We start from the raw sequence: 13569 nt of genomic DNA, 5'->3' as shown, positions 1-13569 counted from the left end.
GAAACATGCCCTCCCTTGGGCCGTGGTGAGGGTTCGGTGTGACGCCTGCGCAGAGGCGTCCCTCAGACCTGTCTCTGCAGCCCGGGCCTCCTCAGCTCCGCTCCATTTTTGGGAGCCCTGTCTGCCCGCCTCCACCCGGACCTCCCCCTGCCATGCCAGCTCCATTTCTGCTGGTGCCTCACCCGCTCCTGCTCAGACTGGAAACCTCAGGGTCAGCTTTTACTGCTCACTGTCCTCGCACCCCAACACCTGGACAGCGGCCGCGGCCTATGCATTTACCTCTCTGGCGTCACCTGCGCCCTTTCCCGGGCTGTTCCCACACGGGGGAGGCCTCGGCTGCCTTCACACAGGTGACCACACCTGATGTGCAGCTCAGAAGGGCTGGCGCTGGGTCACTGAGCCGAGGGAATTAAGCTGGGAGGGAGCAGGCAAGTCAAGGGGGTGAGGCAAAGGCTGGAGGACAGGGTGGGGGGCGGGGGGAAGGAGTGGTGAGGACAGAGTTATTGGGGCGGAAGCAGATGGCGGGCTGGGCGGCAAAGGAGGAGAAGTCAAGCTTGGCCGAGGTGCGAGCGGGCGGCCCAGCCCCAAGTCTGTGGACGTGGGTGCCGGTATCCCTTTTGCTGGCGGGGGACGGGGGGGAAGGAGTGGTGAGGACAGAGTTGGGGCAGAAGCAGATGGCGGGCTGGTGGGCAAAGGAGGAGAAGTCAAGCTTGGCCGAGGTGCGAGCGGGCGGCCCAGCCCCAAGTCTGTGGACGTGGGTGCCGGTATGGGCCCTTTTGCTCACCGCTCAGGAGGGATGCCTCCCTACACCTCACCTGGCTCCCTGCCTCTTGTCCAGCAGTTCAACATCCTCCCGCTTACATCCTTCAGGAGCCAGAGGCACCATTCAAATAGTTAAACTTCAAAGAGCATTTTTGATGCTGTGACTTCTGATGAAAAGTTTTAGTGATTTCCCACGGCCTATTGAGCAGAACCCTGACTCTTTCCTGGCACTCAAGGCCTGCTCAGTCTGGCCCCAGCTACCCCTCGGCCCTCTCTCTTGCTGCCCTCTAACTGCTCTGAGATCCTGTAGATTATTGTACCGTTCGTATACTGGGCCGACGTGGAGGTTGTTGCTCTTCGCTAGAGGGAAAGGGGGAAGAAAAGAGCATTGATCTAGAAGCTGCGGTGCAAACCAGCTTCTGTCTCCACCTGGTGTTTGCCAAATGGATCACCAAAGCTGCCAGTCAGACACCTGGGCGTGCAAGACCTGGTCAGGCATCGGCTCAGGCACTGGGTGTCAATCGCCGTGTTCCCTCCTCTTTGCAGCTCTGAGATTTCCTCGCGAGACTGACTCAGAGAGGTTAGCAAACCGCCTGGCGTTGCCCGCGTGTGGGTGGTGGAGCAGGTCCAAACCCAGGCGCTTCTGACTCCCAGTCCAGGCTCTTGCTCCAGCACCAGGGACAGGGCCCGGAGCCCTGATTGCGGCTCACGGAACTCTGAATATTGATATTATAAACATACACTGAATTAAAATATGACTTAGTGCTAGATTAAATGGCAGTGTGGTGAGTGAAAGGTTCAAGTTGGTGGTGCGTAGTGGAGCAGGTCCAAACCCAGGCGCTTCTGACTCCCAGTCCAGGCTCTTGCTCCAGCACCAGGGACAGGGCCCGGAGCCCTGATTGCGGCTCACGGAACTCTGAATATTGATATTATAAACATACACTGAATTAAAATATGACTTAGTGCTAGATTAAATGGCAGTGTGGTGAGTGAAAGGTTCAAGTTGGTGATGCGTGGGCAGGCTAAATAGCCATCTCAGATGGTGAATAGAGAAAAATTGAATGTATTTAAGGAAAAGGGATGGGGAATGGAGATAGGGCTGCACAGCACTGAGCCAAAGGGTGTTGGGTCCAGGGTGGCAGCAAAAACACCCTGAGAGCAGTGACACAAGGACGGGCATAGAGGAAGCAATGGGAGAGCCAGGCGGGGCTGCTTTGGTCACTGGGAGGGCAGAGAAGGGGGCTTGGAGACAGGGTCAGGGGTGAGCCTGGGACGAGCTGACGGCCCACTGCTCCCCTAGTTGCAAGTCTCATGGGGTCCCTGAGAGGTTGGGGGACCTGCCTGTGGGAAGACGAGAGAAGGGGTTGGCACGGGAGTGCTCCTTGGAGGGAGAGCAGGCACTGGCTCCTTCATCCTGAGTGTATTTATCTCCCTCTTGCAGGTGGAAATCTTAGGGGAGGGTCTTGTTAGAATTTCATCAGCTTCCCAGCTGTGCTCTTTCAGGGTCACGGTCTCCACTGATTGGTCGGTGCTAGGGCAGGGGGTCATTAGTCAATGCAGCTGGTGCCCAGGCAGCCTGGCATCACTTGTCTGGTTTTGCTGCTTTTCTGGGGCCTGGAGCGAAATACAACCGAGGCCTAGATGTTATCTTAGGGAGGAAAAGGTCAGGGGTCTCACCCGCATGGCCAGTGATAAGCCAGGGGAGGGCAGGTTGCCCTGGGGGCGAGGTCCTTGTTTTCCCAGTTTTGCCCCTTGCCGGGCACCCGGGTTTCCTGCCCCGGGGAGTTTCTGTCCCTGGCCCATCGTCCTGGCTCTGCTCAGGTCTGTCTAACAGTGGGGTGGGGTAAGTGAGGGGACTCGAGCCCGCCTGCCTGGGCGGGTGTTCCTGAGAGCACACTTCCCAGCTGTGTGAACTTTGGGCCAGTTACTTGCCCTTTCAGTGCCTCAGTTTCCCGATCTGTAAAATGGGGATAATGGTAGTATTCCCATAGGGTTGTTGTGAGGATGAAATGTGTTAATATATATAAAATGTTTGACACAGTGCCTAGGAAGGACAGTAAAAGTGTTGGCTGTTATTACTATATATTACGTCATTCCGGATTTGATTATAGACAAGTGGCAGTAGGCCTCAGAGTTTAAGAAAAATTTATAAAGACAAAACCTTTAAAATTGACAACTTCTATCTACATTAATTTCCCCCTGTAAATTGGGGAAGCCATCATTACCTGGTTTTGGCTGGAGGACTTTGTCAGCCTCTCGTAACACCACCGTGGCTGCAAACACAGGCCACATCGTTCCACATACAATCCGGAACCTAGACTTGTTATATTCATTTCGGTCCATCGGCACAGCCGCCCTTTCTGTCCGCCCACCAGGCAGGAGGGAGGGAAGATGAGGGATGCAAGCCTGATGCTGGCAAGGGTCCCTGTCTAGTCAGGGCAACCCGGAAGCACAGACAGGACCAGCAGAAATGAAAATGACTCAGCTCAATATGGTAATCGTGGAAATTGTGTAGACAGTCATTAAAATTATGGCTGTGAAGACAATGAAGCAACAAAATGCAAAAATAGTTGAATGAGGGGCAGGTGAAAAAGGAGTTAAAAGGTTAATGTGGATGGTACGCAGGCAGGCTAAATAGCCATTTCACACAGTGAATAAAGAAAATCGAATTTATTTAAAGAAAAGGGGATGGGAGATGGAGATATCCAAAGGGAAGGGTTTCATGGAGAAAAGGGGCCTTGGAGACAGGGTCAGGGGCGAGCCTGGGACGAGCTGCCACTGCCCACTGCTCCCCTGGCTGCAAGTCTCATGGGGTTCCTGAGAGGTTGGGGGACCGTGCCTGTGGGAAGAGGAGAGAAGGGGATGGCACGGGAGTGCTCCTTGGAGGGAGAGCAGGCACTGGTCCTTCGTCCTGAGTGTATTTATCTCCCTCTCGCAGCTGGAAATCTTAGGGGAGGGTCTTGTTAGAATTTCATCAGCTTCCCAGCTGTGCTCTTTCAGGGTCACGGTCTCCACTGATTGGTCGGTGCTAGGGCAGGGGGTCATTAGTCAATGCAGCTGGTGCCCAGGCAGCCTGGCATCACTTGTCTGGTTTTGCTGCTTTTCTGGGGCCTGGAGCGAAATACAACCGAGGCCTAGATGTTATCTTAGGGAGGAAAAGGTCAGGGGTCTCACCCGCATGGCCAGTGATAAGCCAGGGGAGGGCAGGTTGCCCTGGGGGCGAGGTCCTTGTTTTCCCAGTTTTGCCCCTTGCCGGGCACCCGGGTTTCCTGCCCCGGGGAGTTTCTGTCCCTGGCCCATCGTCCTGGCTCTGCTCAGGTCTGTCTAACAGTGAGGTGGGGTAAGTGAGGGGACTCGAGCCCGCCTGCCTGGGCGGGTGTTCCTGAGAGCACACTTCCCAGCTGTGTGAACTTTGGGCCAGTTACTTGCCCTTTCAGTGCCTCAGTTTCCCGATCTGTAAAATGGGGATAATGGTAGTATTCCCATAGGGTTGTTGTGAGGATGAAATGTGTTAATATATATAAAATGTTTGACACAGTGCCTAGGAAGGACAGTAAAAGTGTTGGCTGTTATTACTATATATTACGTCATTCCGGATTTGATTATAGACAAGTGGCAGTAGGCCTCAGAGTTTAAGAAAAATTTATAAAGACAAAACCTTTAAAATTGACAACTTCTATCTACATTAATTTCCCCCTGTAAATTGGGGAAGCCATCATTACCTGGTTTTGGCTGGAGGACTTTGTCAGCCTCTCGTAACACCACCGTGGCTGCAAACACAGGCCACATCGTTCCACATACAATCCGGAACCTAGACTTGTTATATTCATTTTGGTCCATCGGCACAGCCGCCCTTTCTGTCCGCCCACCAGGCAGGAGGGAGGGAAGATGAGGGATGGGAGTCCCGATGCTGGCAAGGGGCCCTGTCTAGTCAGGGCAACCCGGAAGCGCAGACAGGACCGGCAGAAATGCCTGCGGGGAAGGCCTCCGTATGTCGGGCCAGATCCAGTTCATCTGTATCCTTCCCTGTAAGGTGTTTAGAGAGACGCAGGAAGTACCCTCAGAAACAGAGACACCAATTTTTTTTTTAAAGTCAGTTCTTTTTTAAAATTATTATTTTTAAAATTGATTTTAGAGGGAAGCAGAGAAGGGGGGAGATAGATAGATAGAGATAGAGAGATAGATAGATAGATAGATAGATAGATAGATAGATAGAGAGAGAGAGAGAGATAGGCCCCAGACCCGGGATCACACGCGGCCCCTTGATGTGGGGAGGACGGACGCTCCAAGCACCTGAGCCGCAGGGCGGGGCCAGAGATGCCAATTTTAATAAAATGCTGGAAAAGCAATTAGGAAGGTATCGGGTTGAGAGAGCAAGGATGAAAGGATACTCTGAAGGGCAGGCACCTCCAGGGAACTCTCACCGCCAGTGCGAGGGCAGAGAGCGGGCAGGGGAACAGCGTGCCTTCCGGTCCCCCGCCAGCTGCTGCAGCTGTGGTGGCTGTACAACTGGGTCAAGTTATAAAAATAACTTTCCCTCACAGCTGCGCGTTCAGAGAGCCAGCATTTCAAAGGAGCCCCTTTGGTTGGAAACGCATGGAGTCAGGGCCTGAGGAGAGCTAGTGCCAGGCGTTTGTTTATTTCTCACATGTGCCCTGACCGAGAATAGATCTGGTGGAGGCCGGGCATCTGCCTCTGCAACAGGCGATCAGAAGAACTGATCTCGAAGGAAGGGGTGGGCGGTGACCCCGCAGGCGGCGAAGGCAGGGCTGGTGTGCTTGGCGGTTTCCCAGCTCTGCCCTTCAGTAACTGCCTCTGTGCTTCTGAGCCTCGTTCTCCACCTCTGAAGACGGGTGATCTCCACTGTGAAAAACTGCGAGCAGGATTGTGACACCGCAGAGCAGGCGTAGCAAGTGCGGGCAGCTGGCAGGCACCATGGATGGCAGCTTCCCTCTCGTCCTGCGGGTCAGGAGCTCCCATCTCTGCTGCGAGTTAGAATGATGTCACCACATTCCAGACCCGTTACATCCGATTTTCCGGGGGTGGGCCCAGCATCTTGCAAAGCTCCCCAGACAGTTCCGTTGTGGAGCCTGGGTTTTGAACCACTGCTCTCCCCCCTTGACCCTATCTCCAATGAGGGGCCTCTTTTCTCTCTCTCTTTCCAATTTTTTAAAATTATAATGTCAAACATTCACATAAATAGACAGAAAAATCTGATGAACCCTCATGTACCCATCATCCAGCCTCAGCAACCATCAGCTGTGGCCAGTGCAGCCCCAGCCACACCCCCCCTCCTTTCTGCCTCCCAGGGTCACCTTAAAGCAAAACCAGCTCTCGGACTGACCAGTGTGGCTCACTGGTTGAGCATCGACCTATGAACCAGGAGGTCATGGTTCGATTCCTGCTCAGGGCACAGGCCCGGGGGTTGTTAACATTAAATTATCTTAATGTTATCAATTTAAAAAAAAAAATATATATATATATATAAACCAGCTCTTATACATTAACTTCTTAGCATGTATTTTCTAAAATACAATGACTTTTCTTTTTAAAAAAAATATTTTTATTGATTTCAGAGAGGGAGGGAGCAACAGAAACATCAATGATGAGAGAGAATCATTGATTGGCTGCTTCCTGCACGCCCCAAACTGGGGATCAAGCCAGAAACCCGGACATGTGCCCTGAGGGAACAGTGACCTCCTGGTCCATTGGTTGATGCTTAACCACTGGGACACACTGGCTGGGCTTTAAATATATATGTGTGTGTGTGTTTATTGATTTTAGAGAGAGGAAGGGCGGGGAATAGAGAGAAACATCGATTGGATGCTTCCTGCATGCTCCCCATTGGGGATCAAGCCCTACAACCTGGGCATGTGCCCTGACCGAGAATCGATCTGGTGACCTCTTGGTACGTGGGTCAATGCCCAACCACTGAGCCACACCAGCCAGGCATGACTTCTTTTTATTACACTCACAATGCAATGATCACAACTAAATTTTAAAAGTTCTCGTAATGTCATCAAATATCCAGACAGTGTTCAGATTTTCAATTGTTTCGTAAATGTCCTAATTTCGTTTCAATTTGTACGTTTGAATTAGGTTACAGATAAGATCGATACACTGCGATTGATTGGTTAGTATGTGTTTTACGATCATTTAACCTTTTCTTTCCTTGCAACGCATTTGCTAAAGAGACCGGGTTATCCTCTGGAGGGTTCCTCTGGTCTGAACCTTGCTGGTGGCAACCCTGCGGGATGCCTTCCTGCGTTCCTCTGTCCATCGGCTGCATCTAGAAGTCTGATCTGTTCTGCCGAGAGCGCTGCGGGGTGGCGGGGTGTTCTCCCTCAGGAGCTCGAGGTTGGCTTTCGGTGCTCAGCTCCTGGCTGCACCGGTTCTCGGGGTTGCAGCATGGTTCCTCCTTCCCGCAGAGCACGGGATCTTATTTGGTTAAGCAGACAACTCAGTGGTTTTGGTAACTTTCCTGAGTTGTACAGCCATAGAGCATTTCCGCCTCCGGGAGGTCTCATGCCGTCGAGTTCATTCCCAGCCCCAGGCGAGCACTGTTCGGAAGCCTGTCTCTCTCGATTTGCCTCCTCCGGCCGCTTCATCTGTGCGGTCTGTGTGCGTATTGGTTCTTACCCTCATGTGCATCTGGGTCACAGGGGCAGGGCTTCGAAAACCGGGTGCCTGGGAACCCCCCCCTCGCCCCCAAAGACTCGGATGCAGAGGGTCTGCAATGGGCCTGCGCGGCCGAGGGTCTGGGAAGCTGCCCGGGTGACCCCCGTGGGCATGCCCGCGCGCCCGCCCTCACCTCCCCACGCTCCTGGCCACGACCACGTGGTTCCTGCCCAACCACACGGAACCAGAACTGCTCTGCGAAGGCCTGCCCGCTGCTGCCCCCAACCCCGGTCAGCCTTCCTTCTTGCTTCTGTTCACACCCTACTTCTCCCCCCGGCACCCCCTCTCTTGTTAATCCTCACCTGAGGATATTTTTTCCATTGCTTTTCAGAGAGATTGGAAGGAGAGAGAGAGAGAGAGGAGACCCAGCGACTGGCTGCCTCCTGCACGCACCCTGACTGAGGGTGTGGGCTGACACGCTAACCACTGAGACCATGGCCAGGGCCACACCCTGCTTCCTGAAATCCAGACACCCCCTTCCTCCCGGGGCCTCCTCTTCTTCCCTGACCAGGTGATCTTCCCCCGCCCACCATGCTCAGGCGCCAGCCATGTCCACTGGCGGCTGCAAAGTTTCCAATCCTCGTCCCTGTATCTCTTCTGAGCTCCAGAGCCGCTCTCCTACCCTCCCTCGGGGACAGCCATCACCTTTCCTGCTGGCATCGCAACCTTGGCATCTGCAAAACCAAAGTCACTCTCATGCCCCTCCCAACCCCCCCAGCTCTGCTGCTTATAAGCCTTGTCACCAGGGCCACCAGGGCGGCACCAGGGCCACCAGGGCGGCACCAGGGCCACCAGGGCCTGTGGTCAAACGACCCCCCCCCCCCCCCCCCCCCCCTGAACAGCTCTGGGTGCGTCTTCAGCTGCCAGGACGGAAACCAAGGCTTCTATCTTATTAGTTGCGAGTCCTGCACATCCCGCCTCAGGAACAACCTGTGCCCCCTCCTGCTAGGCCTGCGGTTCCCGCCCGATTCGGGGCTGCGTCTCTTCTTGTCTGGCCGATGGCTGCACCTCCTTTTGCCCCCAACCCATCTCCAGTTGATGGCCGGAGTGACCCTTCCAGAAAAAGTCACAGTCATGTCATTCCCTTCCTTACAATTCCGTTACGGCTCCTGCGATCTATCCAGACTCCTGCTAGTTTAGTCCTTTTTCTCTCTGGCCTCAACTCCCACCATTTCTCCCGAGAACCCTACTCAGCCGCCCTTCCCTCTCTGTGTTCTCGCTTCTGAGCCTTGAGCACCTGCTCTTTCAGCCTGAGCCATCTCGCCCTCCTCCTCACCCCCCACACCTCTGCTTGGCAAACATTACTCACCCTTCAAGGCCGCTGGGACTGCCGCCCCGTCCCCAGGGCACTTGTCATTTCTGCCTCTCGCTCCCACCACCCTCGGTAAATCTTCAGTCATTCCTTCAGCAAACACGTCTGCCATGTGCCAGACCGTGTTCCTGAGCACTTGGCAAATATTAACCCACTTAATTTTTATAGCAGCTCTAGAGGGGATCATTAGCATTATCGCTCTTACAGGTGCGGAGCCTAAGGCCCCAGAGAGGGTGGGTCGCTGGTCCCCGGTCACGTAGCTGAAGGAGGCAGAGCCGCCTTGAAGCCCAGGCTCTGTGGCTCCAGAGTCTAGACTCTGAGTCATTCCACCGTGTGGCCTCTCTGCGTGGCTGTCAGTGAACACTTCGTATTAAGCTATCTGAGTCATTCCACCGTGTGGCCTCTCTGCGTGGCTGAGTGTCAGTGAACACTTTGTATTAAGCTGAGCAACAGAAAACTTCCAATGTTTGGCTGTGTTTGCCCAATCGAAGCAGCACATTCATCTGGTTCACTGTGCCAGGCACTTGCGACACAGCCAGAAACTCTGGAAGGACATACCTTTGCCCCCAGAGGGGAAACAAGGTTGGGGTGTGATGATAGGGAGGAGCTAGGAGCAGAGTGAGCATGTGGCCTGATTCTGGGTCTGTGAGAGCCCTCGGCAGAGATAGAGCCTAAGGAGACCTGAAAGGGGAGTGAGAGGAAGGGGAGCCGGAGGTGGGCGGCGGTAAGAGAAGGGGCTTCCAGGCAGAGGCACAACCTGGAATAGTGTAGGCTAAGGCAGTGGTTCTCAACCTTCCTAATGCCGCGACCCTTTAATACAGTTCCTCATGTTGTGGTGACCCCCAACCATAAAATTATTTTCGTGGCTACTTCATAACTGTAATTTTGCTACTGATATGAATCATTATGTAAAGATCTGATATGCAGGATGTATTTTCATTGTTACAAATTGAACATAATTAAAGCATAGTGATGAATCACAAAAACAATATGTAATTATATATGTGTTTTCCGATGGTCTTAGGCGACCCCTGTGAAAGGCTCGTTTGACCCCCAAAGGGGTCGCGACCCACAGGTTGAGAACCACTGGGCTAAGGCCTGAAAGCTAAGAGAAACAGCTGCCCACTCTGTCACTCCAATTAGTACCTGGCACTGACCAGTTGCTCAATAAAGATTTGTCAAAAGAATATATTAAAAATGCAAAGAAGTCAAGAGAGCTAAAGCTAATACAATGAAAGTGGGGAGACCCCCAAAGGGGTGTTTGGCTCAGTGGATAGAGCGTCGGCCTGCGGACTGAGGGGTCCCAGGTTCGGTTCCGGTCAGGGGCATGTACCTTGGTTGCGGGCACATCCCCAGTGGGGGGTGTGCAGGAGGCAGCTGATCGATGTTTCTCTCTCATCGATGTTTCTAGCTCTCTATCCCTCTCCCTTCCTCTCTGTAAAAAATCAATAAAATATATTTAAAAAAGAAAAAAAAGAAAGTGGGGAGTTTTTAAAAATATACATGTTTTTATTGATTTTAGAAAGAGAGGAGGGGAGAGCCAGAGAGAGATAAACAGATCGGCTGCCTTCATGTGCCCTGACCGAGAATAGAACCCGCGACCTCTTGGTGCCTGGGACAAAGGTCAACCAACGGAGCCACACCAGCCAGGGTGGGTTTTGTTGTTGTTGTTAATCCTCACCTGAGGATACTTTTTCCATTGATTTTTAAAGAGAGTAGAAGGGAGGGAGAGAAAGAGAGAGAGAGAAACATCGGTGTGAGAGACACATCGATTGCTCGTCTCCCCGCGTGTGCCCCAACCAGGGCCGGGGATCAAACCTGCAACCCAAGTACGTGCCCTTGACCAGTAATTGAACCGTCGACCCTTCAGTGCATGGACCAACGCTCCAACCACTGAGCCACACCGGCCAGGGTGAAAGTGGGGTTTTAAACAGGCGAGTGATCCACTCAAATTTACTTGTTTATTGTTTTACTTTAAAATCAGCTATAATTATGGACAGTAAAATTTACCCTTTTCTCTGTGAAGTTCTATCCAGCTTAATGAAGGCATCAGTGGTGTAGCTACTATCGCAGACAAGATCTAGAATAGTTCAATCACATCCAAAAACTCCCGGGTGCTGCCCCTTCCTGGCCAGGCCCTCCCCACCCCGAGGCAAACATCCGCCTCCTCTCTGTGGTTATGAGTTTGCCGTTTCCAGAATGTCATCTGGATGAGTCAGGTAGAGTGCAGCCCTGCGAACCGCCTCTTTCCTTAGAACCACGCACTTGAGAGGGGTCCCCGTTGCGTGTCTCGGTGGCTGGTTCCCTCCTCATTGCCGAGTGGAGTTCCACCGTAGAGATGAATCAGGCTGTACAGAGGCATCCGCTTGTTTCTCTGACACTCGCCAGTGGAAAGATTAAAATTCGCTTTAAAAAGCAAAGGTCACTGCACCGAGTCTGCCTGGAATGGGGGCCCTGCCTCCTGCCGTTCGTTCCAGGCCTTGGCCTGGCTGCACTGATGCCCACAGGGGAGATGGGGACTGCGTCTTTGTCCCTTGCATTGACTTTGCTCCCGGCACCCCGCCAGGGCACCGCTGGCTGTGAGAGAGGAGTGGAGGCCACTTGGCACAGCTGTGGGAGAGGATGTGGGGCAGGAGGCCTCGGTTCGATGACAGGACGGTGGCTGAGGGCAGGGGTGAGGGGTGAAGAGCAGCCTCTTGGCTTTGGGGAAGAAGAGCATACCTCTGAGAGTAGAGCGAGCCAGAGTGCATGGCGTTACTTCAACTTGGAGCAAAAGTGCGGCAACAAAACCCAACCCGACCCAACCCAACCCAACCCAACTCCCTCACAGGCTGCCCAGTTGGCGGGAGCTCTGAGGTTGGGAGCTCAGAGATCTCTGGGAGGCCAGTCCTCCGGGCTTCCTGAGGCTGCAGATCTTCTCTTGGCCGACAGGTGGGGATGATGCCCCACGCCTGAGCCTCCTCTGCTGTCACCCCATTCATTCAACAGGCGGGAGGGCGCCTTAGCCCACACTCACAGCAGGAAGGACCTCAGAGACCAACCGCTGTGTCCACAGCTGTCATTTTACAGGCAAAGGACTCAGCCACACTCCCGAAGCTGTGTCCCACGGAGAGGGGCTCAAGCCCAGTGTCCCTGTGGACAGCCTCCTTGCACAGCTCCCGTCTCTAGATAGGTGACAGTTTATTGAAACATCAGGTGTGTGTGTGTGGGGGGGGGCTAGGGGCCGAGTCAGAGGGCCAGCGCCACGACCGCCACGCCTGGCTGGCCTGACTCTGCTGTGCTTTGTGTGGCCCTCGGCCAACTCGCCTTTCCGCTCTGTCCCATCTGCACCCAGAAAAAGCTGAGCTTCCAGCTTCAAAGCCCTGTGCCGTGGAGACGCCCGGCTGAAGGACACCCAGCTCGTCTTTCACTGGGGGCTCCCAGGCGGACTGGAAGGCAGCCGGTGACGGAGATGCTGTTTGCTCCGCTCCTGGCTGGTCCATAGCTGCTGAGCCAGCACTAAGTCTGCCAGAGAAGATACAGGACATGGTTCAAATCTGCATTTCAGATAACCGACAGATAGATTTTTATATTTTTAACCTACAGATTTCAGAGAGAGAGAGAGAGAGAGAGAGAGAGAGAGAGAGACACATCGATCTACTGCTCCGCCCACTTATGCAGCCTTTGGCTGACTCTGACATGTGCCCTGACCAGGGACTGAACCGAAAGCTTGGCTCCCTGGGACAATGTTCTAACCAACTGAGCTACCCGGCCAGGGCACCAGCAGAGACTTTAAAGTAAACGTATGTTCTAAATATCACCTAGGATATATTTATACTAAAACATCCTTGATGTTGGTCAGAAATTTAAATGTAACTAGGTGGTGTGTGTTTTTATTTGCTCAATCTGGCAACGCTGACCAGTCCACAGGGGCCTCCCAGCACCCCAGCCCCTCTCCCGGGACCCCCAGAGCTTCATCCTGGTTGGCTAGTGCCCGATTCTGCTGGTTGTTAAATGGAATTGACCCTTGAGCAACACGGGTTTGAACTGCACAGGCTCCCTTACCTGCAATTTTTCCCCGATAAACACTTGTACTGTTTGGAGCCGTGGTTGGATGCATTGATCTGCAGTGTTTTATACGGTGACTTGAGCGTCCGTGAAGGTTGGTATCAGTGGGAGGGGAGGGTCCCGGAAGCAATCCCCCATCGATACGGAGGGGTAACTGGCGTTTTGGGGGAGTCAAAGGCTGTATGGGAGCCCTCAAAGTGTGGTTCCGTCATCCTGTGCACCATAAGGTTGCTGGTTCAATTCCTGGTCAGGACACATGCCTGGGATTCAGCCTTGATTCCTGGGTAGGGGGCGTGCAGGATGCAGTCCATCCATGTTCTGCTCTCACATCCATGTTTCTCTTCCACTATCTCTAAAAATCAATAAAAATATTATTTATTTATTTTCAAAGGTCTTTTTTAAATTGATTTTGGAGAGGAAGGGAGAGGGAGAAAGAGTTAGAAACGTCAATAATGAGAGAGGATCATTCATTGGCTGCCTCCTGCAACCCGGGCATGGGCCCTGACGGGGAATCAAACCATGACCTCCTGAATCATGGGTCAATGCTCAATCACTGAGCCACGCCAGCTGGGCAATTAAAATATTGTTTAAAAAGCTATTCAGGGATTTTCAGTTGCTCGGGGGGGTGCTGTCCCGAACCCCTGCATTGCTCAAGAGTCAGCTGTGTTTTGATGGTCACCGCTGGCCGCAGGAGAGGCAGCCGGACCACAGCGCGTTCTCTCTCCCCGCAGGCCTGGCGCTCCTGTTGCCCCCGGCCACGCTGGCCTCCC

The 13569-nt window shown here is 53.4% G+C and overlaps 1 protein-coding gene across 1 annotated transcript in view; it reads left to right on the top strand.

The window, feature by feature from the left end:
- Positions 1 to 8203, top strand: part of SPN (sialophorin) — a 21175-nt gene extending 12972 nt beyond the window's left edge. Inside the window, exons 3-4 of the mRNA XM_014529863.1 lie at positions 1388 to 1398; positions 7552 to 8203. Coding sequence (XP_014385349.1) covers positions 1388 to 1398; positions 7552 to 7838 — 298 coding nt within the window. The 3' untranslated portion in view covers positions 7839 to 8203. The remainder of the gene's footprint in view (positions 1 to 1387; positions 1399 to 7551) is intronic.
- The last annotated feature ends 5366 nt before the right edge of the window (positions 8204 to 13569 follow it).

Source organism: Myotis brandtii, unplaced genomic scaffold, assembly GCF_000412655.1.
Source record: "Myotis brandtii unplaced genomic scaffold, ASM41265v1 scaffold698, whole genome shotgun sequence".
In the NCBI taxonomy this organism is placed as follows: Eukaryota; Metazoa; Chordata; class Mammalia; order Chiroptera; family Vespertilionidae; genus Myotis; species Myotis brandtii.
The sequence above is the reverse complement of the archived record's forward strand: the minus strand, read 5'-3'. Positions and strand labels throughout refer to the sequence as shown.